The sequence below is a fragment of the Xenopus laevis genome, chromosome 2L (assembly GCF_017654675.1).
Source record: "Xenopus laevis strain J_2021 chromosome 2L, Xenopus_laevis_v10.1, whole genome shotgun sequence".
Classification (NCBI taxonomy): Eukaryota; Metazoa; Chordata; class Amphibia; order Anura; family Pipidae; genus Xenopus; species Xenopus laevis.
In genome coordinates, this window is record NC_054373.1 from 1,237,868 (window position 1) to 1,265,348 (window position 27,481).

Below are 27,481 nucleotides of genomic sequence, written 5' to 3' on the forward strand. Positions count from 1 at the left end.
ATAACAATACATTTGTAGCCTTACAGAGCATTTGTTTTTTAGATGGGGTCAGTGACCCCCATTTGAAAGCTTCAAAGAGTCAGAAGAAGAAGGCAAATAATTCAAAAACTATAAAAAAAAATAAAGGCCAATTGTTACTTAGAAATAAAAAGTTACTTAGAATGGGCCAATCTATAACATACTAAAGGTTTACTTAAAGGTGAATCACCCCCTTAAAGGATGTTCCTTTCTCTATACTTCCTCTTCCTTTCAAAATTTAGATCAGACTCCCCCAAGGCCCGAGGGTCTCTCCACATTCACTGAGACCCCCGGCACATTCTGTTCACAGACAATGAATAAGAAGGATCAGGAAGGAGATTTCTCCCGCCCTGGGGAAATATTGGCCTGAGCATTAAATAGAGATTTGTTCCAGTAAAACAGGAACAGAACAGGTTTGGGAAGTGCAGAACTACTTGCAAAACAGTCACAGAAGATAAACAACTGCCCAACATGATCATGTAAATATCTGAGTGCGATAAAAACATCTCTGATTGTACCCAAAGGGCAAGAAAATGACACAAGGACAATATTTAATAGTGATTGGCGGAGTTTGCCAGCTGAACCAGATGGACGCGTCCTACTAGCGCTCCGTCTAACAGGAGAATGTTTTGAGGGAAAATTGCTTCCTGATTCCCCCAAAAGCTTTGCAAAGTGACCGACCTGCTCCGTGTCAATGAGGGGGACCAGACAAGCGCAAAAGCAACAACAGAAGGCAGTTTCCGCTTTCTTCACTCCAGCCGCAACGAAGTCTCCGCGCGCTGCTACAAGGACCAGCGCCATCTTGGATCCATTGCGCAGTAAGAGACCTATCTCGCCGACAGCTATGGCGAATACATCTCCGGAGCACACGCCTGCCACGGCGGCCCAAATCAAGGAAATGCTCCTGGACATGAAACACACTCTGCAGAGTGATATTAAACAATTATCTGACGATCTCAGAAAGGAGATTAGGGACCTGGGGGATCGCACAGCGCACCTAGAAGAAAAAATGGGTGAGTTTGCTGACGCTCACAACGACTTGGCAGATTCCCAAAAGCAAGCAAACTCTGAGCTTGTACGCTTGTCAGACAAAGTGACAGACCTAGAAGATAGGTCCCGTAGAAATAATCTACGGTTCAGGGGGATTCCTGAAACTGTGCTCCCCAGGGATTTGGAAACCCATATCATTGATTTGCTTCGAGTGATAATGCCAGACAGACATTCTCTGGAATTGGCTATTGATCGCATTCATAGGGTTCCCAAACCTAGAACGGCTCCTGATAATGTCCCCAGGGATGTTCTTGCCAGATTCGTGTTCTACCAGACGAAAGACAAACTTCTTTCTCTTGCCCGTAAAAAGGAAAACTGGCCGCAACAATACCAGCACCTGGAAATCTATATGGACTTAGCTCCTGCCACTCTGCTTAAACGCAAAGCCTTTGCGGAGATCACAAAAATCTTGAGGCAGAATGACATCCCTTACCGCTGGGGTTACCCGGTTAAGCTTATCATTCAACGTAATGGGACACCTACTATACTGTCTACTGTGACCGGACGCCAAGAAGGCTCTTGCCAGATGGGATCTTCCTCCCGTTCCTCCGAAAGATTCTACGCCAGAGAGACACTCGCCATCACACTCGCCAAAAAAGCTTCAGAAGGATTGGAGTAAAGTTTGATGTCTTCTCCTGAATTGTTTGATATTTTCCCACTTTCGGTTTGCTTCTCATTGTTGTGATATCTCCTTTTGACATCGACAATTCTTCACCTTATCCACCCCCCGAGGCTCCATACCTGGGATTGGAGTCGAGCTGTGGTTCCCTGCTAACAACCACAAGCATCTTGTTCAGCTCTAATGCTTTCTAAGGTTTATTTACTTGTTAATTGTCTGCTTTTCTTCAATGTTTTGATTGTTGGTACATGGCATATGTTTTTCTTTGGCTTCGAATTTCTTGACACATGGCATAATATCTGTTTTATTTTTGACTGTGGTGGCCCTGCCAGGGTCAGCATGCACATTTGCAGCAGAAATGGTGCGGTTTTACTCGTTAAATTGCAGGGGTCTGAATTCCCCCAATAAACGGAATCAAATACTACATGATGCTTATAGGGCGAAGGCCGAGGTTCTCTTTTGCCAGGAAACTCATTTTTGTTGCTCAGCCCCTCCCAAATTCTCCAACAAGCGTTTCCCGCATAATTATCATGCCTATGCTAAAAACAAGACTAAAGGGGTCTCCATTCTTGTTTCATCCAAAATGCCGTTTCAGTTCAGGGGTGTGCATGCTGACCCTGCGGGTCGATATTTAATGTTGATATGTATGTTGGGGAATGTTACCTACTCTTTGATTAACGTATATGCCCCAAACGAGCACCAAACCAACTTCCTAGCAAAAATTCTCCCGAAGCTCCTTCACTATAAGGTTGGAAAATGTATAATTGCTGGGGACTTCAATATAGTCTCAGATCCTAATGTTGATGTTGTCAAGGGTCAGGGTGGTCCTATACCGCAGGCGCAGAGAAACCATTGCAAAACTTTTAGTAATCTTCTACATTCCCATGGCCTAATAGATGTGTGGAGAGCGAAGAACCCACTTGCCAGGGATTATACCTATTTCTCCCCTCGTTTCGGCTCACATACTAGAATAGATGCATTTCTTGCTGACCCCCAAACCACTACCCAAACTATAAATGCCTGGATAGGATTGCGAACTTGGTCTGATCATGCCCCTATTGGTATAGAGATCCCCAACTCTACTCCCCCTATGGACAAATTACCTTGGAGGCTGAATGATAGTCTGCTCCTCAGAGATGACAATAAGGCCCATATTGAGCAAACTCTAAAACAATATTTCACTTCCAACTCTAACGGGGAAGTAGGCCCACAGACGGTATGGTTGGCACACAAAGCGGTTTTGCGGGGGGAGTTTATATCCCTTGCTAAGAAGCTTAGAGCATCTAGAGATGACACTCAACTACAGCTCGAGACTAAATTAGCGTCTTTGGAAAAACAGGCTATTCACCGAAATAGGGCCTTACAGCTCCCGGAAATAAAAGAGATCAGACAAAAGTTAAATGACATTATTGCGGCTAAAACAGCCTATCGTCTGAAATTACTCAAAAAACTCTTTTATTCCAAAGGCAATAAGGCTGATCGCTTATTAGCATCGCAACTTAAGAAGCAACAATCCCAGGCTAGAATTAGTCATATAACTTCTATGTGTGGCAAACAAACTGACCCTAAAGCTATCGCTAATGAATTTGCAGCCTATTATTCTGGCTTATATAATCTCAAGAATGATAACGCAGTGACACAACCAACTCTAACTATCATTAGGAGCTATCTGGATCGCATTAATCTCCCTCATCCCTCGCCAGAGCTGCGGGAAATGTTGAATTCTCCAATTACCCACGAGGAGGTAACAGCTGTAATAAAGAGCCTAAAGCTTAATAAAGCCCCGGGCCCTGATGGGTTTACTAATAATTATTACAAAATGTTTTCATCTATACTCTCCCCACATTTGCTTCGGGTTTTCCAGAATGTCATGGATTCCGGAGATGTGCACCCCGAATATCTTCAGGCCCATATTGTTACGATTCCCAAACCAGGAAAGCCCCCTGACCAATGCCAAAGCTACCGCCCTATAGCGTTACTGAATACTGATCTTAAATTATATGCTAAACTCTTGGCCAGCGACTCAATCAGGTTCTCCCTTCCCTTATTGACCCGAATCAAGTTGGGTTTGTTCTCCACAGACAAGGCTCGGATAGCACCCGTAGATTCCATAATATTATACACATTTTAAAAAAGCAGAAAACCCCAGCGCTCCTGCTGTCTTTGGATGCAGAGAAGGCGTTCGACAGGGTCAACTGGGCATACATGGAGGAGACCCTCAGGCACTACCAGATAGGTCCAACTTTCCTTAGGGCTGTTCTCCCCCTGTACACGAATCTCACGGCTAAGATATGTGCAGCGGGGGCCCTGTCGAGCGCCTTCTCCATAACTAACGGTACGAGGCAGGGGTGCCCCCTTTCCCCTCTCATTTTTGCATTGATGGTTGAACCCTTGGCCCAGAGAATCAGGGACAATGTAGATATAATGGGAATTTCCTGCGGTACAGGCCACCACAAAATTGGACTCTTTGCTGATGACATACTATTAAGCCTTAGAAATGTTGCGGTGTCCCTGCCCAATTTGTTTCAGGAACTTACAAATTTCCAATCTGTTTCTTGGTATAAGATAAATCAATCCAAAACTCAAGCGCTCCCCTTTAATATCCCACATCCTTGTCTCCAAGGCTATAAGCATTCTTATAATTTTGATTGGAGAGACACGTTTATTACATATCTAGGCCTTAAGATCCCCAAAGCGCCTGAAGATATTTATAGATTGAACCATCAACCCCTACTGAAATTGATAGAATCAGAATGTCTTAAATGGAAATCGGAATCCATCTCTTGGGTGGGAAGAATTGTCTCCATTAAAATGAACATTCTGCCGAAAATATTGTATTTGTTTCGGACGTTGCACATAGCGCTGCCACCACAATTTTGTCCGGCCATACAAAAACTCATAAATCGTTTTATATGGGCACATAAGCCCCCTAGAGTTGCCTTTAACTGTGCTCAATTCTCCAGGAACTCTGGTGGGCTGGGATTCCCCAACATCAGAATGTATTATATTGCTACAATGTTGGAAACTGTGATTCGTTTGCATTCCCCGCCTGGGGTTAGGAATTGGGTAGACATTGAGTCCAATTTTGCTAGTGATCATAATTTGTTGCAGCTTTTCTGGATACCTAAGAAGTCAAGGCCGCCCATCACGAACTTATTGCCAACAACTCGAACTTTGCTACATCTTTGGGATGTCATAGCTAAAAAAGCTTCAGCTTACTTCCTTCCCATCGCCACTGACTCCCATCATAGCCTTGAAATATTTTATTCCTCATATCAATCTCCAAACATGGATTACTAAAGGAATCACTGCAGTTGGGCATTTGTATTTTGCGAACTCCTTGCGGGGATTCGAGGACTTAGCTGACAAATATGATCTGCCAATTTCTCAACGTTACACTTACCTTCAGGTGGTTCATTTTCTTAAATCTTATCTCCCGAATGTAAAGCTCTTTCGTCAAACGACGAGAATGGAATATCTTTGTAGCAAAGCATGGGATGGCAAAGGACTCATTTCCGATTGCTATAAACAGCAACTCCAGTTGCCGGATGACTTCAAATTTCCGTATATGCTGAAATGGGAGGAGGATCTTCAGGTCCATTTTGCCCCTCACCTCTGGCAATTTTCCATTTCAGCCCCCAAAGGCGCCACCAAATGCACGAACCATGTTGAAACACACCTAAAAATTCTCCACCGCTGGTACCTTACCCCGCAAAGAATAGCGAAGATAAATTCCCAGTATTCTCCTTTGTGTTGGAGGCAATGTGGTGAGGTTGGCACGTATCTTCATATGTGGTGGCACTGTGCATCTGTTCAACCGTTCTGGTCTGCAGTTTTTGTCCTACTGAACGACAGATTAACCTATACTTTGCCGTGCCTACCCCAGATAGGGCTGCTGCAAATATATCCTGCAGATTCTTCACGCCTCAATAAGAGACTGTTGTTCCATGTTTTCAATACGGCGACTGCTCTTATAGCAAAATCCTGGAAACTAAAGGAAACCCCTACTATACAAAACCTACTTCAGCAATTAGACTCTAGAGAGCGTATGGAGAGGATGATTGCGGAAACGCCGGAGTCCAAACTCAAATGTAGCCAGATTTGGGACCCTTGGCGCCCTTTAAGACTCTCGTGATGCTGTGTCTCTTGTATCTATTGTGTTGACTGATACCAGGGGATGTGAGGAACATTTGTCTATTCTACAACCTTTAGACTTCACGTTTTATGCCACTTATGCCATGTACCACGAACCACTTATGGTTTTTGTTTTTTTTTTGTTATTTAGTATTTCATTTTGTCTTCTTTTATTTTCCTTTGTCTTTTCTTTTCTTATGTACCAAACAGACTGGATACTGTTTGGGTTGATACGTGCTTTGAGTATGTTCACTCAAGTTGATTGTGTGTATTTGAACTTGTTTTCTCTCACATAATAAACATACAAGTTTCAAAAAAAATATTTAATAGTGATTGGGCCACAGGCTCTGTAGGAACCATATTGTTTATATCAAGTCCCCAACTCACAGCCATTCACTTGCTTTATATTGTCTTAGTTACTCGCCAAGCACCAGATCCATATCATGCTCAATCATTTCTCACATTCTAAATAACCAAATAATGAGAAGGTCATTTTCCACTACTTAGTACAAAAAGGGTCAGGCCACTCCCAATTACTTGTGACCCAATAAAAAAGACATTCTCCAACATTAACAACTTAACAAGAACCAAATCACTTGTAACCCAACAGGGAACTGTTCATTTTCCATGACTTTTAACCCAGCAAGGACCATGTCATAAAAACCAAGTGATGTCACGATCGCCGGCAGGAGCACTCCCAGGACCTCCAGGCGGCATGTCCTCCTCCGCCGGCGTCGCTCCCAAAATGGCGGCGCCCATGGCCGCCACATGGGTAGCCACAGCGCAATGACGTCAGCCCGGCGCAAGAACGCCAGCGTCAGTGACGTCACTATGGCGCCAAGATTTGACTATTTTAGGGAGCCTTGGACGCCTCAATGGCGCCCAAGAATAGGTTCTGCTACCCTGAACATGGGTTCCTGGTTTCCTGTATCCTGATTCCTGCTCCTGCCTTGGTTTTGACCCTCTGCCTGGACTCTTGTTTTTGATCCTGATCTGCCTACCACTGAACTCTTGCCTGGACTCTGACCTTCCGCTTGCTGAACCCTTTGGATACTGCGACCTTGCTGCCTCAAGAGGGCTTCCTCCTTGATCCAGACTACCTCCCTGGAGGGAGCTCCCAGCTCCCTGACAAGTGATTCTTCATCAATTATGACGAACAATGATCATATTATTCTCAATCACTTGTCTCTTATAATCCAGAAAAGACAGATTCTACATCACCTATGACCCAACAAGGACCAGATCACTCTCCATTATTTGAAGCCCAACAAGGAACAGATCATTTTAAATGATTTACAGCAGTATCACCAGATCACTCGATATCACTTGTAAATCAAGAAGGAACTGATCATTTTCAATCATTTGTAATGATCCAGTAATTTCTCATCACCCAACAAGGACCAGGTTATCTTCATCATTTGCAACCCAACAAAGACCAGGTTATCTTCATCATTTGCAACTCAACAAAGACCAGGTTATCTTCATCATTTGCAACCCAACAAAGACCAGGTTATCTTCATCATTTGCAATCCAACAAGGACCGGGTTATCTTCATCATTTGCAACCCAACAAGGACCAGGTTATCTTCATCATTTGCAACCCAACAAAGACCAGGTTATCTTCATCATTTGCAACTCAACAAAGACCAGGTTATCTTCATCATTTGCAACCCAACAAAGACCAGGTTATCTTCATCATTTGCAATACAACAAGGACCGGGTTATCTTCATCATTTGCAACCCAACAAGGACCAGGTTATATTCATCATTTGCAACCCAACAAGGACCAGGTTATCTTCATCATTTGCAACCCAACAAGGACCAGGTTATCTTCATTATTTGCAACCCAACAAGGACCAGGTTATCTTCATCATTTCTAACCCAACAAGGACCAGGTTATCTTCATCATTTGCAACCTAACAATGACCAGGTATCTTCATCATTTGCAACCCAACAAGGACCAGACCATTTGACTCCACCTCCCTTTTATGAACCCAACAAGTACCATGCCATTTGCAACATTGTAATGAGCTTCATGAAGAAACGTAAATACTATAAACTCTGGCTATGAGTTCTCTTAGCTATCCATTAAATGTATCACATTTACAAGACATTTGGAATGTTTCGTTTTAAGTGTTACCCAACAACATTTTGACTGGCAGTTTATTCAGTATATGCCATTCAGGTTCAACATAGAAAAATAAATTAACACTACACATTCAGGTTTATACCAAGAGCAGGACATGTTATTCTAGCCCCACACATTTTAAAAAAAAAGTAACTCAGGGCAATATGGCAGTAAAGGGGCAGTATAAAGGCAACAGGGAATAATTTACATCTTGCCTCCTAGTATTTCCATTGGTAATCTCCATTGGGCTTCTAAATGGATAACTAATATATATTCGTCAGTATTAGTTCCAGAGCTTGTTAGTAGGACCCCAAGAGGGAGATCAGTAAAGCTCTGATATATTGTCTATATAGCTCAAAGCCCAATTCCATAGTTATTAGGGCTTCACAAGCTGAGGTTCCCACAGAAACCCAACAATGAGGAGTTGTAGAAAATTTTGATGTGAGGTTCTAGTCCATTACTTGAACTCTTGTTAGTGGATGGTCCATAAGCTCCAAGAAAACATGGACAAGATCTGCACCTTCTAAAATCCTTTTGGGTCAGGGGTTTGATAGAACTTGATATCACAATAACCTTGTAAACAATCTCCCAAGACCACCAGTGTTGAACCAGTCTTGGTTAAATGGTTCAGGTTAAAAAATCCAACAATGAGCCCCTCCATGGCACAAAGAGACTAGTGTGGTATCAGTTCTCTGATTGTCTGTCCTTGTGGCCCTGGAGATTTTATGACTGAAGAAGATGTACATTCTCTGTAGCCACATCTCAAACAGCAGCTGGAACCATAGGGATTAGGCCCCATGGTGGGTAATAGGGTCGGGCCCAGGCAGCAATGTCTATTTTACAAAGCCTGTTATTAGAACCTGGACATACAGGGCATTGAGATGTTTCCCCTGAGCACCTAGTGATGGACAAACCCCAGAAGGAGAGACAGGAGGAGAGCACAGATCCAAAGGCGAGGGACTGAGAGAGGATCCACAGAGTTAAATACTTCCAACCGGGCTGTGGTTTGGAGCCCAAAATCTGGAAAGGTGAACAAAGAGAAAGTGGGTCAGTAAATACAATTCTAGCCCTTCCACTTCCTACAGAGGCAGCCCAAGCCCTCAGAATCCCAAACCCCCAACTCCTGTTGTTTTGAGGAATCATGGGTAGCAAAGTATAAATATGTTCTTCTCTCCTTAAGACCAAACCAACATCACTATTCATCATTATAATCATCATCATTATTATCCCATTCCTTTAATGGTGCTTCCCAAGGCTTGGTCTGTCGGATCTTCGATTTCCTATGTAATATAGAGTTCTACTGACCTGTTGCTTGTAATTATAACCACTAATAAGATTAATTTGATTTGATTAAACCATTTTTCTGAGGTCAAACCAAAGAAAGAAGCAGTTCAAATCCTGGTTCCTAAATCTGTATCTGTAATTATATGAGACTTGAGAGGCAGCAGCCTGACACTGAGCTCCACTAAATTACTCAACTTTCAATTATAATGATTGTATTGTCTCAGGAACAGTCACAATATTAACTCCCTGTATGTTTCTATTGTAACTGCCTCAAACTCTGATGACAGCAATGCAATAAATGGCTCTTTGGTGAGGAGTTGAGGAGTCATGGGACAAATTATTTTCCTATCCCACAGTTTCCCTTCACCCAGTTTGTCCCAGAAATTTCCCAGTGATCAGCCAGTTGCTCTGGGGGACTGAATGTAATTGATGCTGTTGATGGTAAGGCCCCCATGGGACACAAAGTCTCGGTCCATTGCACCCCGTGTTGTGAATAAACACTTGACTCTAACACGCACATGAGCACCCATCAGTAGTATAAGTTTCTCCATGAGTGTGGGGCAGTTGTTTGAGACTACACAGCTGCCCAACCCCATGGGAGACCTAGAAAAGTCATTGTGAAACCCAGCCTTAGGGCCAGTGAGGGTGACCCTCATTGGCTCACTCAGTCACCCACCTGTGAGCATTGAGACCCCCACCGCCTGAGCCAGGACTGTGTGTATCTTACAGGTGTACTCCACATCCAGTTGGGCCCCATGCAGTTCTGAAGTCACATCAGTGAGGTTAAAGAGAGCCGGCGGGTAGGTGGTTTTGATGGTGTTGGTGATGTTGTCTTCAGAGTTACTCTCCCAAGTGACGTTAGGCTTGGGGTACCAGTCTGAAGAGGTACAACGGAGGGTGTCGTTGGAGGGGCTGGTCACAACCACATCGGTATAACCTGGAGAAGATACAAGACTCTTTACTTCCAATGGCATTGCAGGATGTGGACATTAGCCTATGGTTGGGGGTGTTTCTATATGGTCTGTCCCCTTTATTTAACAACAGAATCATCCAATGGGCAGCCTTTGACTGCTGTTGACAAACAGCTCAAAGGCCAAGGACTGGGCATCACTTGCCAACAGATTCTCAACTTCCTTCTTAGAATCTTATTATTTGCCAACCCAAATGTGCCACTCACCTCCCACCTTGAACGTCAGGGTATCCTCGCCGGTTCCTTTGGAGTTAGTGATGATGCACTTGTAGGTGCCAGCGTCGGACAGCTCGATCTGGGTGAGCTTCAGGGAGGCATTGCCCGATTTGATCTCACTGATGAAGAGGGAGGTTCGGCCCTTGAAGTCTGCGTTCTGACCATTTAACACGCTCTTTCCATTCTCGTACTTGTACACCACCCCACTCGTCCCCACCTTCTCCCACTGGATGTTATTCGCCTGAGTTGTGTCTGGGATGAAGGTGCAGCCTAAAATTGCATCGTCGCTTATGCGCCCCACCGTGTACACCCCTGTCACTGCGATGGTCAGTTTGTTCCCTGGAACAATAAAACACAACAAGAGAATGAGCAGCTTATTGGCCCTTAGGTCCTGTTGGGTCTGGACCCCATGATCTATCAAATCTGATCTGTGCAGCCCATGGGTGGCTGAATTAGGCAAAGATCCAGTATCATTTCATTTAGTACAAGGTGCCATCTGTGCCCTTCCCTTCAGACTCCCTCCACCTACCTGCGACGCCAATGCCGATAATCAGAGCAATTAGGAGCAACAGGATAACGATGATAGCGATCATGCTGAAAAAGAGGGGAGAGTTAGTGCCCATTTATTGGGATTGAGTTGAAAGAAGGAAAAAAAACGACAGAGATCATTAGAATCACTGGGGTGGCACAAAGACTGCGCCTAATGAACCAGAGTAACCAGTTGGTGCCCAATGGTTATTACCGATAGGGATGAACTGTATATACACCATAGGGGTGCAATGAGTGGGGCATTGGGCGCAAGATGCTGATAAGACAGGGGTGCAAAATAAAAAATACAGACGCACTATGTGCCCATTTTATGCACTTGGCACCTGAAATGATAATTGTTATTGCCCAACTAAATGGAAATCTCCAAAGGAGGCGAGTGCCAGGGAAGCCCCACACCCATAAAAGTGGCAATTAGGGATTGGCGAATTTTTTCGCCTTGTGTCGGCACGAAAATGACGCCCATAGACTTGTATGCTGTTGCGCATCAAAAAAAATTGTCGTCCACAGACTTTAATGGGCGTCAGCGACATTTCGTTGGCGGCGAATTTTTAGCAAATTTTTTGCCAAAGCCTAGTGCCAATGTCCCGGTACAAGGACTGATGTGCTCAGTTGTAACATATGGGGAACCTTGGGATGAGCCCCAGCCTGGGGCAGTTGCCACTAATAACACCCCAGTCACCAGGGCTACAGTTTTAGGCCGTTCATTGGATTCACGAAAACCTGTGAGTTGTCAAATCCATTTCAGCCGCACATTTTGGGAACCACTTTATACAGCGGGGGCATAAATACAGAGGAAGCAGACCTTGTGGGGGCCCAGGAGGTATAGGGTCCCTGCAAGGCCCTAATTCAAATACAATTTCAATAAATATTGGTAAAACAGGTCAATCTCTAGACATTTTGGGGGCCTGATAAAAGAATTTGCTGTGGGGCCCAGTAATATCTAGTTATGCCACTGGGTATAGTTTTGCAGGGGGTGTATGTCCTGGGTTGAGAGGGGGGGGCATAATTTAAATACCCAGTTAGTGCCAGTAAGAAATCTAGTATTTATTTTGGGGGGTGTCCATTTAATGTATAGCTGGGGGACAGGTTCCAATATCAAATGGCCCAGGAACAATAGAGAAGTGGATCACATGACACGTGGTATAGAAAGTAAATTCCACAGCAGTGATTGAGCCTCGGGGCCCCACACAATTGGAATTTCTGGATTTTCTGGTTGCTGTGAATTGTCACCAAATTGGCCCCTTTGTACAGACAGAACAGTGAGGGTTGGGCCCTGAGTATCATCCAATGAAAACATGGGGGAGGGGGCAGGCTGTACCCCAAAACCAAGCAGAACCCCTTTATACACGGGAAACACACAGGGGGGCAGGTTTGGGGAGGGTGCGGGTGGGGCAGGACTTTAGTGCCCAAAAGTTACATGGGGATCTACCAGTAGACCTTTAGCTGATGATCAGTAGATCTCAATACATTGTCAATAAACAGCTTCTCTATATCCCCCTCCTGTTTTTGATGCTTTTCATTCAGATATTTATTATGTTCAGGTCACATAAGAAATAGGTGTTTGTTAAATATAACAATGTACATTTTCTCTTCAATCAATATTAAAGTCATATTTTCCATGGGACAGAATGATATGAGTGATCTTATGGAAGTAGAATCATAATGGGACAATATCACTAAAAGTAGACCCCAAAATTAGTAAAGTCTGGGCTTCTATTTACTCCTTCTATAGAAGATTCTCTTTATTTATCTGTAAGTCTGGCCCTCGGTTACAGTCACTAGAGACCCAGTGTTTGTTACTGTAAATACCAACCTCGCCAGTCACTCGCCCCTGTGAGTGGGACACGTCTGAGTGACTCAATGAGAAGTAAATATATAAAGGGCCGCAGGGCAGAGGAGACACATATGTAACTGTATAAATAAATATAAGTGCTGGCGCCACACTGACAGTTGGTATATAGGGGTGACAGTTGTACCTAACGGCCCCTCACACACACACCCCGGCACTGGGCCCATATTCTGTATCATGAATTAAGTATTTCCATAGCATTCCCTGTGCCCGGTGCAGATTAAGGGGCAGTGCCAATACTTTGACACATCAGAGTAAATAATAGTAATAATAGTTATTTACTCTGAAGTTTGTGGGTTTCCGAAGTCTTCTCGGCCGGGCGCCGGGCAATATACGCTTTGGAGAGCCAGGGGGTGCAAGCTGGTAACTACACCTGTTTCAATACTTTGACACATACCAGGGCTCATGTACTAAACCAGTGCAAGTGCAAAGTACAAACATTCAGTGCGGGTTTTTTATCAACCAAACGTTCCGGGGCTAATTAGTCTCATGCTGAAATCTGTGCTCAGGGTGAGATGCAGAACTGGTGCCGTTTGGTAAATGTGGTGCAAGTTGCAGTCGGACGGTGGGGTATCAGTAAAAGCAATGATCCCATGTGGGGGGGGGGTGAATGGGAAGTATGTGAGGGGGTTGTTAAAATCAGTGCAGCCCCCACATGAAGCATCTGTGTATCCCCCCTTTTTCAGCAGGGAATGTTGGTGCCTGGAAATGTTGTGGTTCCCATAAAGCTGTGCCGCCCCATTAGGTGCCCATTGTTGGTACTGAGACTCCTTCCAATCCCAGGCAGGGAAATCTCAGCTGCTTCAGTCTGTGTGTCCCACATACACCCCCATTCCCCCCATGGCCCTCAGGGCTACTCACATGCGGAAGATGATTTTGCCAATGCCGGGCATGGTGATTGCCACACAGGGGGCTCAGTTTGGGCTCTGGGATCCTCTCGTGTGTTGGTGACACTGCAACTCTCTCGCTGCCCCGAGCTCTATCACTAGGAGTGTCCTGTGAGCCCAACATACTGTATGAGGAAGCTGCAAAACCTGAACTCTCCCAAATCTGTGGGTGGGACACAGCTGCTGCACCTAAAGTAGCCAGAAATGCTGCTTCAGTGGCCCTGGACTTAATGCTGGGGGGCCCGTGTGGCTGCAGGGGGCTCAGTGAGCAATGCGGGGGTCCCTCCTGGCTGCTTGAGGTTATACCTCTGTATCTATAACAATATGTTTATTTATAATGGACACAATTCTAACACTTTATTATTACACACACGGAGAAATAACATTGCAATAAATACACAGGAGGAAGGAGGTCCCTGTTCTGCAGAACTTACAACCTAACTGGGCGGGTCACTTGCAAATAGGAGGGCAATAAATGTCGCTGGGCAAATAAGCATAAAGAATACAATACAATGGTACAGGTATGTGATCTGTTATCTGGAAACCCGTTTTCCAGAAAGCTCCGAAATTTGGAATGCCCGTCTCCCATAGACTTCATTTTATCTAAATAATCCAATTTTTTCAAAAACAATTTCCTTTTATCTGTGTAATAATAAAACAGTCGTTTGTACTTGATCCCAACTAAGATATAATTAATCCTTATTGGAAGCAAAACCAGCCTATTGGCTTTATTTAATGTTTATATGATTTTCTAATAGACTTAAGATCCAAATTACGAAAGATCCATTATCCGAAAACCTCAGGTCCCAAGCATTCTGGATAAAAGGTCCCTTACCTGTACTTGATCCCAACTAAGATATAATTAATCCTTATTGGAGGCAATATGAAGATCCAAATTATAGAAAGATCCATTATCCAGATTCCCCAGGTCCCAAGCATTCTGGATAACAGGTCCCATACCTGCTGTACTGCTCCAAAAGTCACAATCTGTGTTCAGTTCTAAAGAGGATGAGGGAGACTTTATGGAGGTTAAAGAGCTGGAACTAGGGGTTGGCAGCAGAGGTGTGTCCCTGGGCTGCGACAGTGTGGGGGTGCTACAGTCCGGCGGTACTACAGTGTGGGGTGCTACAGTTTGGGGGTGCTACAGTGTGGGGGTGCTACAGTCCGGCGGTACTACAGTGTGGGGTGCTACAGTTTGGGGGTGCTACAGTGTGGGGGTGCTACAGTCTGGAGGTGCTACAGTGTAGGGGTGCTACAGTCTGGTGGTACTACAGTGAGGGGTGCTACAGTGTGGGGGTGCTACAGTTTGGGGGTGCTACAGTGTGGGGGTGCTACCGTTTGGGGGTGCTACAGTGTGGGGGTGCTACAGTCTGGAGGTGCTACAGTGTAGGGGTGCTACAGTCTGGTGGTACTACAGTGTGGGGTGCTACAGTGTGGGGGTGCTACAGTCTGGCGGTACTACAGTGAGGGGTGCTACAGTGTGGGGGTGCTACAGTTTGGGGGTGCTACAGTGTGGGGGTGCTACAGTTTGGGGGTGCTACAGTGTGGGGGTGCTACAGTCTGGAGGTGCTACAGTGTAGGGGTGCTACAGTCTGGTGGTACTACAGTGTGGGGTGCTACAGTGTGGGGGTGCTACAGTCTGGCGGTACTACAGTGTGGGGGTGCTACAGTCTGGCGGTACTACAGTTTGGGGGTGCTACAGTGTGGGGGTGCTACAGTCTGGCGGTACTACAGTGTGGGGGTGCTACAGTCTGGCGGTACTACAGTGTGGGGGTGCTACAGTTTGGGGCAGCTACAGTCTGGGGGAGCTACAGTTTGGGGGTTCTACAGTGTGGGGGTGCTACAGTGTGGGGGTGCTACAGTGTGGGGGTGCTACAGTCTGGTGGTACTACAGTCTGGGGTTGCTACAGTGTGGGGGTGCTACAGTCTGGTGGTACTACAGTGTGGGGTGCTACAGTCTGGGGGTGCTACAGTTTGGGGGTGCTACAGTGTGGGGGTGCTACAGTGTGGGGGTGCTACAGTCTGGTGGTACTACAGTCTGGGGGTGCTACAGTGTGGGGGTGCTACAGTCTGGTGGTACTACAGTGTTGGGTGCTACAGTGTGGGGGTGCTACAGTCTGGCGGTACTACAGTGTGGGGGTGCTAAAGTTTGGGGGTGCTACTGTTTGGGGGTGCTACAGTTTGGGGGTGCTACAGTCTGGGGGTGCTACAGTGTGGGGGTGCAACAGTGTGGGGGTGCTACAGTGTGGGGGTACTACAGTGTGGGGGTGCTACAGTGTGGGGGGTGCCAGGCACATATCTCTTTATGCTTTCCCCCCTCCTGGCCAACAAACAACACTGACTAAATGACTGTGAGTCCATCCGGGAAGAGGTTTCATGGGGAGAAAATGAAAGGAAAGTATTTCGGTGGCTGCGCTGGTGACAAATAGTGACGGGTGAATTTGTCCCGTTTCGCTTTGCCAAAAAATCACGAATTTCCAGTGTTTGCAAAACACATTGAAGTCAATGGGTGTCAAAATGATCTTGATGCGGGTCAATTTCGACGCCCGCGACAATTGTTATACACGCGTCTATTTCGGGCAAATGCATTAAAGTCAATGGGTGTCTGAATAATTTTGAAGCACAAATTTATTTGCCGGCGGTAAAATGCGGAGATTTCGCAGTGAATTCGCGACTGGCAAATTTATTCGCCCATCTTTGGTGACAAAGAAATCAAAATGAGATGTAACAATTCAACAAAAACACATTTCACATCCCCTGGGCTCCTGGGGTGTAATAAATATGCCCCCCAATAGTTCTCTCATGTGAGAAGGAGAATCTGTCGAATACAAACTGCCACGTTAGTAACTGGGGGGCTGAGTTATTGGCCTATAGAATTCTGTATCTTGTATGTGACACGGATGTTACTTTCTCATTATGGGGGTCCAGTTCTTCCTCCAGGAGTGGGTCCAGGTTCCCAGATAACAGCGCTGAGTATTTCCCATTATATGAGTCCGGGGTTGAGCCGACATTACCCAGCCCCCCGGGAGAAGTGAGACTCCACTAATATTTCCCAGGATTTTGCTCTGAGCACTATTATATACAGTCAAGTGTCTGTGCAGCTAATATACAGGCAGTCTCCCTGCAGATATAACAAGAGATAGTGTTGTACCTCCTGTATGTCAGGCAATATGGCAGCACCACCCGTTGGTATAAATACAGGGACAACACATACTGTCACTTTAATGCTGATCATGTGATGTGTCCCCTGAGCACCTAGTGAAGTACAGACCCAAGAAGGAGAGACAGAAAGGGGGTGCAGAGCCAAAGTCGAGGTGCTGAGAGAAGAGCCACAGAACTAAACACTTCCAGTCGGGATGCAGTTTGGAGCCCAGAATCTGGAGAGATAAATAGAGATGAATTTAATTCAACCCCTTCCACTTTCTTATGGAACAGTCTAAGCCCCCAACCCCCAGACCCATAGAATGAATTAACGTCACAGTCTCGACTCTAGGGGCCCTTATTAACTCGGATCCAGGAAAGCCCAGGAGTGAGGAATCATGGGCAGAAACAAATAATTATGGTCCAGTCCAACATCACCCTGATCTTATGGTGGAATCTGAATATTATTATACTGAGAGAAGTGTCAGCTCCTTGGTCTGAGATAGAAAAAAAACAGGCTGTATCTCTCTTACTGCATTGGGAAAATAGTCTCAGACCTCCAACCAACTGGCACAAATTCCCCTCTTGTATATACTGTACCTCTTGTATATGCCTCTTGTATATACCTCTTGTATATGCCCCTTGTATATGCCTCTTGTATATACCCCTTGTATATGCCTCTTGTATATGCCTCTTGTATATACCCCTTGTATATACCCCTTGTATATACCTCTTGTATATGCCTCTTGTATATGCCTCTTGTATATACCCCTTGTATATGCCTCTTGTATATACCCCTTGTATATACCCCTTGTATATGCCTCTTGTATATGCCTCTTGTATATACCCCTTGTATATGCCTCTTGTATATACCCCTTGTATATACCCCTTGTATATGCCTCTTGTATATGCCTCTTGTATATGCCTCTTGTATATGCCTCTTGTATATGCCTCTTGTATATGCCTCCTGTATATGCCTCTTGTATATACCCCTTGTATATGCCTCTTGTATATACCCCTTGTATATGCCTCTTGTATATACCCCTTGTATATACCCCTTGTATATGCCTCTTGTATATGCCTCTTGTATATGCCTCTTGTATATGCCTCCTGTATATACCCCTTGTATATACCTCTTGTATATGCCTCTTGTATATGCCTCTTGTATATACCCCTTGTATATGCCTCTTGTATATACCTCTTGTATATGCCTCTTGTATATGCCTCTTGTATATACCCCTTGTATATACCCCTTGTATATACCTCTTGTATATGCCTCTTGTTTATGCCTCTTGTATATACCTCTTGTATATACCCCTTGAATATGCCTCTTGTATATACCTCTTGTATATGCCTCTTGTTTATGCCTCTTGTATATACCCCTTGTATATACCTCTTGTATATGCCTCTTGTATATGCCTCTTGTATATACGTATGTAGGTCACCTGGGAAACATGTCCCACTGACAGCCACCTCCCTGCTGTGTAATTACCTGCCTATCCCTGGTATATCTAGATGGCGACACAGTGTGTACCTGGGGCTCATCTTATTATTTTTATTTGATTTTTGTATATTATTTTTGCACATTCTTCTTTTTGTAATAAATGTATTTGCTTTTCAAATCGGGTGTGCTATCCATTATTTTTATATTTGTACCTGAGAAGAGACTGACATTCTGCTAATTGTTGGGATTGTCCACCCTCTCATGGCCAATTACAGGTACTGCAGGTCACTCATATCCCAGGCACTGGTTCCTTTGTTACTATGGATTAAAGTGGCCCCAATACTGAGCCCTGGGGGACCCCACTAAGAACCTTACTCCAAGTAGAGAATGTCCCATTAACAACCACCCTCTGTACCCGATCCTGTAGCCAGTTTCCTATCCATGTGCAAACGACTTCATTAAGCCCAACAGACCTTAGTTTAGAAAGCAGTCGTTTGTGGGGCACAGTATCAAACACTTTGGCAAAATCCAAATAGATCTACTGCCCCCCACTGTCCAGAATCTTACTTACCTCATCATAAAAAGCAATCAAATTAGTCTGACATGACCTATCCTTCATAAAGCCATGCTGATTGCTGCTCATAATGACATTCATTAGGACATGAATGTGATTCCTTAACAAGCCTTCAAATAATTTGCCCACCACAGATGTCAGACTTACTGGCCTATAATTGCCAGGCTGAGATCGTAATCCCTTTTAAATATTGGAATAACATCAGCTTTTCTCCAATCCATAGGCACCATACCAGATGACAGTGAATCTGAGAAAATCAGAAATAAGGGCTGGTCTAAAACTGAACTAAGCTCTCTTAGAACCCGGGGGTGTATGCCATCAGGCCCTGGAGCCTTGTTTACATTCATTTGTATTAAAGCTTTTTGAATCATATCCTGAGTCAGCCACTGACTAGATTGAGCTGAGCCATCAGTGCCCCTATTGGGTGGGTCTTGGACTTCTCTATTGTAAACACTGAAGAAAATAACTACATTTGCCTTTTCTGTATCTTTTATAACACCATTATTTACATTATTTAAAGGAGCCACATTTTCATCCTGCATATTTTTACTACTTATATACTTTGAAATTTTTTTTGGGGAGTTAGTCTTAGCCTGTGCAGCAATCAGTTCCTCATTTCCTATCTTTGCTTTACACATTGATGCTTTACTACATTTTTTATAGTGTTTATATTCATTAAATGCAGCTTCATCCTCCTGAGACTTTTTTTTGTTGCTTTTTTGAAAGTCCCCTGTGAGTGCAGTGAGTGTGTACCAGATGACACAATATGAGTTCTTGTGTTCATACACAAACAGCACATGAAGCAACGGATTCAGCATTATTACAATCACCCACCTGTCAGCATTGCGTCCCCTTCAGCTCGGGCCAACTCAGTATTTATCACACACGTGTACTGGACGTCTAACTGGACCTCCCTCAGTGCTGATCTGACTGTCACTGCTCTATTCAGTCCAGGCTGGAAGCTGGTCCAGGTGAGGTTGGTGAGGTTAGTTCCAGAGGTACTGACCCAGGAGACATTGGGCTGAGGGTACCAACTCGGGGAGTCACAATTCAGGGAGTTGTTGGAGACTTGGGTCACAGTGACGGTGCTGAAATCTGGTGCAGGAACGAGATGTTTTACATCAGGGAATACAACTCAGTACTTACCTCTATACATAAGTACATGACTGTCCTAGATTCCCTATAGACACCCAACCTCAGGCCTTTGGGTGCTGAGAGATGGGTGGGATATCCCCAGTGTACAGATTCACCCACAGGGTACCATTAAATGGAAACCCAACCAGGACCCATATCAGTCACTTACCTCCCACCCTGAACACCATCTTGCTCTCCCCTGTTCCTTTGGAGTTGGAGATGATGCACCTGTAGGTGCCGGTGTCTGACAGTTGCACCCGGCTGAGCTTTAGGGAGGCATTACCCACCATCACCTGACTGAGGAAGAGGGAGGTGCGACCCCTGAAGGCTGGGTTCTGATCCGTCAGCTCATTGTTCCCTTTCTGGTACTTGTGCACCAGCCCACTCATGCCCACCTTCTCCCACTTTATATCATTGTCCTGACTTGGATCTGGGGTGAAGGTGCAGCTTAATATCACATCATCATTTATGTGCCCCACCAAGGAGGCAGCTGAGACTGGTACTGCCCCCTTACTCCCTGCAATGAGAAGGCAAAACATCATGAATCAATCCCTGGGGTGAGGGCACCATATTCAGCTCACGTGTGGCACAATCTCTTTCACATGTCAGGGGCCCATTTGCACAAAGTGATGCCACAATTCTACCCACAATCCAACATGCCCTTTAGGAATGACTGTGACATTATGGGGAGAGACCAGTTGTTGGGCAATGAGCGCGTGTGCCAGGGTGCCATGTTCTGTGCCATTAACTGCCCCCCCCACTCCAGACCCCGCCTACCTGCGATCCCAATGCCAATAATCAGAACAAGAGCAGCCAATAGGAAGACAATCAATGCGATCATCCTGAAACAGAGATGAGAAACTCCTTAAAGATCAGCCCAACCTTAATTATACATGCAACAATATGCTCCAATGAGAAGCCTGCGTTACCTTCCATCTTGCTGTTATTTTACATAGGGAGAAAGGAAGGATTTTACATTGCTGATATTATATATATATATATACAATTTTTTTTGGAGGCATTGAATATTATTTTAAGATGTAATTACTTCACCTTTAAAGATCGGTTCTACTTGCAGCTCCGTGGAACCGCGATGGGGTCCAACGTCGCCCCGTCATATGCAAATGCCTTTTTGGCTAAACTTGAAGAACAGCATGTATATTGCAATGTAGACTACACCAGGCATGTGATTGCCTGGTGGCGCTACATTGACGATATTTTTTTGCTGTGGCGGGGTGACGCTGAGTCCCTATCGCGGTTTCACGGTTTTTTGCAAACGATAAATCCTTCAATCTCTTTCACATTGTCTTATGATTTTGAGAAGATACAATTCTTAGATGTACTTGTTTATAGGAATTCCATGAATGGGATAGAGACATCAGTATATACAAAACCCACCGACCGTAACCAGATTCTCCGTTTCCATAGTAACCATCCACCACATACAAAAAAGTCTATACCTATTAGCCAATTGATGAGGGTTGACAAAATTGTCAGCAACACTGAAGAAAGGGCGAGACAACGTCAATTAATGTGCGAAAAATTTATGGATAGGGGATACCCTGAGAAAGTGCTTCAAATGGCACAAAAGAAGATTGCGAGCAATGTAACACAACAGACAGGCAGGAAGAATACAGATTCGGTTAACAAACGTATTCCGTTTGTATCTGAATTTAGTAAGTCCAGTGACAACATAGGGAAAGTCTTACGCCGCCATTGGCACATTCTAAGCAAAGCTTATCCCCAAATAGGAGAATTTGTGGCTCCTCCAGTCATGTCATACAGAAGGGGTAAAACTATCGGTGGTATGGTCACTTCGTCTGAGGTTAAAGCGCAACTCAAGCGGAGTGATGCCTTCCTAGGAAGGAGAAAACTAGGGATGTATCCCTGTTTGGGATGTGTACAATGTTCACATGTCATTAAAGGAGAAGCTTTCATACACCCCAATTCGGGTGAAAAGATATCATTGAGAGGACATTTTACTTGTGTGTCCAAATATGTGATATATGCGCTGACCTGCCCATGTGGTTTCATATACATTGGGGAAACCACACAGATGGTCAAGTCACGCATATCTCAACACAAATCCTCCATCAATTTGGGAAACATGAGACTACCTGTCTCCAAACATTTCCTAGAAGCTGGTCATTTAGCAGACCAATTAAAATACATGCTTCTGGAGGGAATTCCACCCCTCAAATTTGGAGGCAATAGGGAATTAAAATTAAAGCAAAGGGAGGTGTGGTGGATTCACAGGTTGAAGACACTGGCACCATCCGGGTTAAATAGGGACTATGATCTGTATTTATTTGTGTGATACAATGTAGCAGCATGACATGAAGTAGGTGTGTTAGATTTGATTTTGGAATTCCCAGAGGTGAATTGCTTATGATTCTATGTAACAACAGGGATGGCAGAGAATGGGTTAAGAATGCTGATAGCTAATGAGCCTGATGTCATTTCCTGTTGGGATGTTTAAATGTTTGGCATGTGTTACTGACATTATCCTGTTATGCTTGAGAAAGGGCACGCTGCAGGCCCGAAACGTCGCAGGCGGAGAGATGTGCTGCCACTAACAGGTCTTGTAATGAACTTTTAGCTTTAATACACTTTTTTCACTTTTTGATACAACGAGTGCTGCCTTTTTCTTGTCTACTCTGTATATATATATATATATATATATATATATATATATATATATATATACTGTGTTCTATATATACTATATACTGTGTTCTATATATACTAAATACTATGTTCATATATACTATCTATATATACTATATACACAAGTACCAGGAAATACACTCCCCCGTGCAAAGGAAGTAGACGGTCACACGAGTACCAGGAAATACACACCTCCCAACATTTTGGAAGTAAAAAGAGGGACAGAAAAAAATTTTCCGCACGTAGCACAGCAATTTTTTGACCACACCCCTTCCTGTGGCCACACCCCCTAATTACCATATTTGTTTTACAAAATTTGGCAGGTTATGAAAGTTTGAAAATATTTCTCCTTATCTAAACTGTGTTTTTGTGTCTCAAAATTGTTACAAAGTATCTTATTTGCACCTGTTAGCTGTTCTGGGCTCTCTGCTAAAAGCCAATTAAGTGAGAGACTTTGTTTCTTTTTCTGGCTGTTCAGTGCAGAGAAAAGAGGGACTTTCCAGTACAAATGAGGGACTGCGGGTTGAGCTGTCAAAAGAGGGACTGTCCCTCCAAAAAAGGGCCAGTTGGGAGGTATGGAAATACACTCCCCCGTGCAAAGGAAGTAGAGACAGTCACACGAGTACCAGGAAATACACTCCCCCATGCAAAGGAAGTTGAGACAGTCACATGAGTAAAAGGAAATACACTCCCCTGTGCAAAGGAAGTAGAGACAGTCACACGAGTACCAGGAAATACACCCCCCCGTGCAAAGGAAGTAGAGACAGTCACACGAGTACCAGGAAATACACCCCCCCGTGCAAAGGAAGTAGAGACAGTCACATGAGTGCCAGGAAATACACTCCCCAGTGAATAAAAATAAAATGAAACTAATTCTTTTTAGAGTATTATAAAACTATTATTCCCATATTAATGTAAATAATATTATACATTGTTTTTAGGTATAAGTATATTCTATTTATTTGGGCTATACTGACCCTTTAAAGACCCACTGTTTGTTACACTTTCCTTATTTATATTCAGAACTTGTGAGTATTTTCCTTTGCAGCCAGAATGTTGGTATTTTACATGCAAATCCCATTTATCCCACAGGTATGTACATAGTAGGGACACCAGTTACATTGTGTATAGTAGTTATTTACTATGCTAAGTAAGTCCTAGAGGCTGCAGGATCCAGTTACTCTATTGTCTTAGTCCCTTAGCCCTGGCAGCCCCTTCCCATTCATTTATATCAGCGGTGCCTAACGGTTAGATTGGGATCTAGTAGACCTTTAGCTGCTGATCAGTAGATCTCAATACATTGTCAATAAACAGCTTGTCTTAATCACCCTCCTGTTTTTGATGCTTTTCATTCAGATATTTATTATGTTGAGGTTACATAAGAAATATTAATTTTCTCCTAAATCATTTATATCCAAGGTATAAATCAATATTGAAGTAATATTCTCCATGGAACAGAAAGCTAACACTGCTTTTATGGACGTAGATCATAATGGAACATTATCACTAAGAGTAGACCTGACATTAGTAAAGTGTGAGCTCTCCTGTTTTATATTATTCTGCCGAGTGCTGCCTGTATGTGCCGAGTAGGATCTGATAGAACAGGAACATTAAATACAGAGATTGAGCTGTGAATGTTTCGTACGTCCCATGAATTCCCAGCCAGTGAATCTGTACCCCATTAAATAACAGGTAACCCTTTAGTGCCCCTCCTGCTGCAGACTGACAGTAGCAACGTTTATTATCTATAAGTTCTACAAAGGTATAAGGAGCCTCAGGTACATAAATGCGTATTTATCACATGGACACTGTGCCCCATCCTCTCCCACTGCCCCCCAGGTACTCACAGGTGGAAGATGATTTTGCTCAAGGTTCCCATGTCGGCCCAGTGGTTTCCAGACCCCGTCGTGTCCTCTAACGATGTGTCTCAGGTATCACAGACCTGCCCATCCACCTGCCCTACAACTGCCCCAGAGCGGTGGGAGGGAAGAGAGTGTAACTGCCCCGGGTCAGTGTGTGAAGCAGCAGAACAACATCCCTGATTGGTCATTAATGCACAATGTACTGACTCTAATGCAGGGGCCCCTCCTGGGCAACTTCTTCAGCCAATCACAGGGCAGCTGCTCCTCTCTTATTTGTTGAGGAGCCAATGATATGGAAGCTTGTATGTGTTCCTGTCTATATAACAGGACCCTTTCCCATTCCATTTCCCAACAGTGGGAATTAAGCCATCAGCCGTCATTTTTAGTGGCCCCCACATTTTAAGGGCTTGGGTACATGGGTAACCTAAAATTCACTTTTTGATTTTACCAAAGCACCTGTCCAGTATCATGTCTACGCAAGGAAACATTTGTACCATGGACCCACCCGGAAAATGTACCACTAGATGCACCAGCCGTCCTCATTTAAATCAGAATTTCAGAATTCAGATCTTCTAGCGGAAATATAACTTCTATAACTGAATGAGAACCTGGATAGGACCTACACCAAGACTTCCACCATCAATGTTACTGAGGAATTGTGGGACACCCACGTGATCTGCCAAGTGCAACATGTGACACTCCCCAGGCTCCTCCCACTGCACCTGAACCTCACCTGTAAGTAAAGGAGGTGTCCTCCAATTGTAACATGTGACACTCCCCAGGCCCCTCCCACTGCGCCTTTTTCTCACCTGTAATAAAGGAATAAGTGATGTTTGTAGTAATGTCAGTTCTCCCCACAGACCCCGGGGTGCAGATGTACCAGTTGTTCCCATTTCTTCTGACTTATCTCTCTATCCCTGAGCCTCACCACTAGGGTAATAATTGTTCTGCTCCCTCATTGGAACCTCTGGCTGCTCTACTAACTGCCCTGATCCTGCCTCTCACTCCTGGAACAAAAATTACTGAATCCTCCCTGACACCAACTACTTCTACAGAGTCCTCCGACTCTCCAGCACCGACCACCCCCTCCAGCAAGTGGGGACCAAAGAGACTGAGCCCATGTGACTTCCCCTTTAAGAGAATCCTGACACCCAGTGGCCAACGGCAGAACTACCAGGGAAACACTGTGAACTGAAAGGTACAAACCATGAAACAGGCTCAGACTTTGGCTGGATTAACCCTTTTGGGATTAATCAAAATAAAAGTGAAAAACTTTACCCTCCCCCATGATGAAGACTCATATTATTGAGCTTTTGGATAATTAAGAAGTTCTATGAAGGTGTTGCTATTAGAAATGGAATCAGGGTGTTGATCTTGAGAAGCAGTGGGTGAGACTGGTCCTTTACTATAAAGATACTCACCTGCAGGTTGGGGGTCCCTCAAACACGCTCCAGTCTGCCTAATGGCTCAAGTGGTTTCTTTCTATGATATTATCCTGTTATTATATAGTCGGGCCCTAAAACATAGGAATATTGGAGCCACTACATGGAACAAACTGCTCTGGGCCAACATTGGGTGGTTGGGTTGGGCTGGGTGGGTTTGGATGGAGCAGTCTACATGGCCCGTGGGTTCTGCAGGGGGGGGATCTACTAGTAGAATCTGGATGGAGTGTGACAGTCCAACTGTGAATTCAATAACAAACCTGCTGCAAAACCTGGAGACCAGAACCTGGAGCTGAACCTTTGTGCCATATAAAGGAGACCAACCCACCGGTACTTTCACTTTTACCTTTGCTTCACCAGGGGCACTGGGGCAATTGTATTTCATAGACCCAAATAAATATTGCTGCACTTGGGATCTCCCATGTCTTGGAGTGTCCCTATATTAATAGTACAGGTATATCAAGATATTCACAGTTGGAGAACCCAGTGGACGTTAAGCACATTTACGATGAAACTTGGTCCTACTTCAGTCTAAATACCTAGCCCTGATTCTCTGTACCTCCTGCTCCTGGGCTGTTCTCTTTCCCATGGTCAGACAGGAACCTCCCCCTGGGTAAGTGAATCCAATCTCCCCCAGTACTTACCCAGGTACAGAGCTCTGATTCTCTGTACTTCCTGCTCCTGGGCTGTTCTCTTTCCCATGGTCAGACAGGAACCTCCCCCTGGGTAAGTGAATCCAATCTCCCCCAGTACTTACCCAGGTACAGAGCTCTGATTCTCTGTACTTCCTGCTCCTGGGCTGCTCTCTTTCCCATGGTCAGACAGGAACCTCCCCCTGGGTAAGTGAATCCAATCTCCCCCAGTACTTACCCAGGTACAGAGCTCTGATTCTCTGTACTTCCTGCTCCTGGGCTGTTCTCTTTCCCATGGTCAGACAGGAACCTCCCCCTGGGTAAGTGAATCCAATCTCCCCCAGTACTTACCCAGGTACAGAGCTCTGATTCTCTGTACTTCCTGCTCCTGGGCTGTTCTCTTTCCCATGGTCAGACAGGAACCTCCCCCTGGGTAAGTGAATCCAATCTCCCCCAGTACTTACCCAGGTACAGAGCTCTGATTCTCTGTACTTCCTGCTCCTGGGCTGTTCTCTTTCCCATGGTCAGACAGGAACCTCCCCCAAACCCCTCCCCCCCTTCTGAGATACCACTGAGCACATTTCTACAGAGATTGGCCCCTGTGCCGCCTGTTAATGAGCCGAATAATCAGACGCAGATTTTTACTGTAGCGAATCACAGACGTAACCTGAGCCCAAACAGAACGTTTATATCTGATCATTCTGAGCCGGAGACAGTGAGGGATAAATGAGGGTCGAGTGAATGTGTAAAGTGAAAGATGGAGGATGGTGAATATTTTTGGGTGAATGTTGTGGATGAATGTCTTAAAGGTGACGTTCAACCCTAAATAAACCAAAAACGTAATTCGTGTAAAATTAATAGGGCACGTCTCCAATTTACACG

The 27,481-nt window shown here is 44.6% G+C and overlaps 2 protein-coding genes and 1 long non-coding RNA gene across 4 annotated transcripts; 1 reads left to right on the plus strand and 2 right to left on the minus strand.

Moving 5' to 3' along the window:
• Window positions 1-7,942: 7,942 nt before the first annotated feature.
• Window positions 7,943-13,874, minus strand: vtcn1.L (V-set domain containing T cell activation inhibitor 1 L homeolog). Of its 2 annotated transcripts, XR_005965260.1 has the most exons (6): window positions 13,678-13,874; window positions 10,948-11,012; window positions 10,410-10,757; window positions 9,909-10,169; window positions 8,713-8,968; window positions 7,943-8,653 (listed from the first exon to the last, which is right to left on the minus strand). XR_005965260.1 is itself a non-coding variant. In XM_018244746.2 (5 exons), the coding sequence occupies exons 1-5, from the start codon at window positions 13,707-13,709 to the stop codon at window positions 8,847-8,849; spliced, it is 828 nt and encodes a 275-aa protein (XP_018100235.1). In that variant the 5' UTR covers window positions 13,710-13,874; the 3' UTR covers window positions 7,943-8,846. The 2 variants fall into 2 exon arrangements, 1 of the variants encoding a protein (XP_018100235.1); XM_018244746.2 differs by having other exon boundaries at window positions 7,943-8,968.
• Window positions 11,980-26,595, plus strand: LOC121399787. The gene is made up of 3 exons (XR_005965261.1): window positions 11,980-11,989; window positions 14,761-14,765; window positions 26,511-26,595. It is a non-coding gene; the product is annotated as an uncharacterized LOC121399787 (long non-coding RNA).
• Window positions 16,514-24,866, minus strand: LOC398470 (V-set domain-containing T-cell activation inhibitor 1). Its single transcript, XM_018245781.2, has 5 exons — window positions 24,511-24,866; window positions 20,774-20,838; window positions 20,166-20,513; window positions 19,697-19,957; window positions 16,514-17,080 (listed from the first exon to the last, which is right to left on the minus strand). Exons 1-5 carry the CDS (start codon window positions 24,540-24,542, stop codon window positions 16,959-16,961), a joined length of 828 nt encoding a protein of 275 aa, XP_018101270.1. The 5' UTR covers window positions 24,543-24,866; the 3' UTR covers window positions 16,514-16,958.
• Window positions 26,596-27,481: the final 886 nt, after the last annotated feature.

Excerpts from the sequence above, each read along its gene's own strand:
- LOC398470 (XM_018245781.2), bottom strand. The coding sequence starts at position 24,542 with ATGGGAACCTTGAGCAAAATCATCTTCCACCT. Across the intron at positions 20,839-24,510 it reads AGCAAAATCATCTTCCACCT|GATGATCGCATTGATTGTCT; the intron begins GTGAGTACCTGG and ends TCTCTGTTTCAG. Across the intron at positions 20,514-20,773 it reads TATTGGCATTGGGATCGCAG|GGAGTAAGGGGGCAGTACCA; the intron begins GTAGGCGGGGTC and ends TTCTCATTGCAG.
- vtcn1.L (XM_018244746.2), bottom strand. The coding sequence starts at position 13,709 with ATGCCCGGCATTGGCAAAATCATCTTCCGCAT. Across the intron at positions 10,758-10,947 it reads TATCGGCATTGGCGTCGCAG|GGAACAAACTGACCATCGCA; the intron begins GTAGGTGGAGGG and ends TTATTGTTCCAG. Across the intron at positions 10,170-10,409 it reads CCTGACGTTCAAGGTGGGAG|GTTATACCGATGTGGTTGTG; the intron begins GTGAGTGGCACA and ends TATCTTCTCCAG.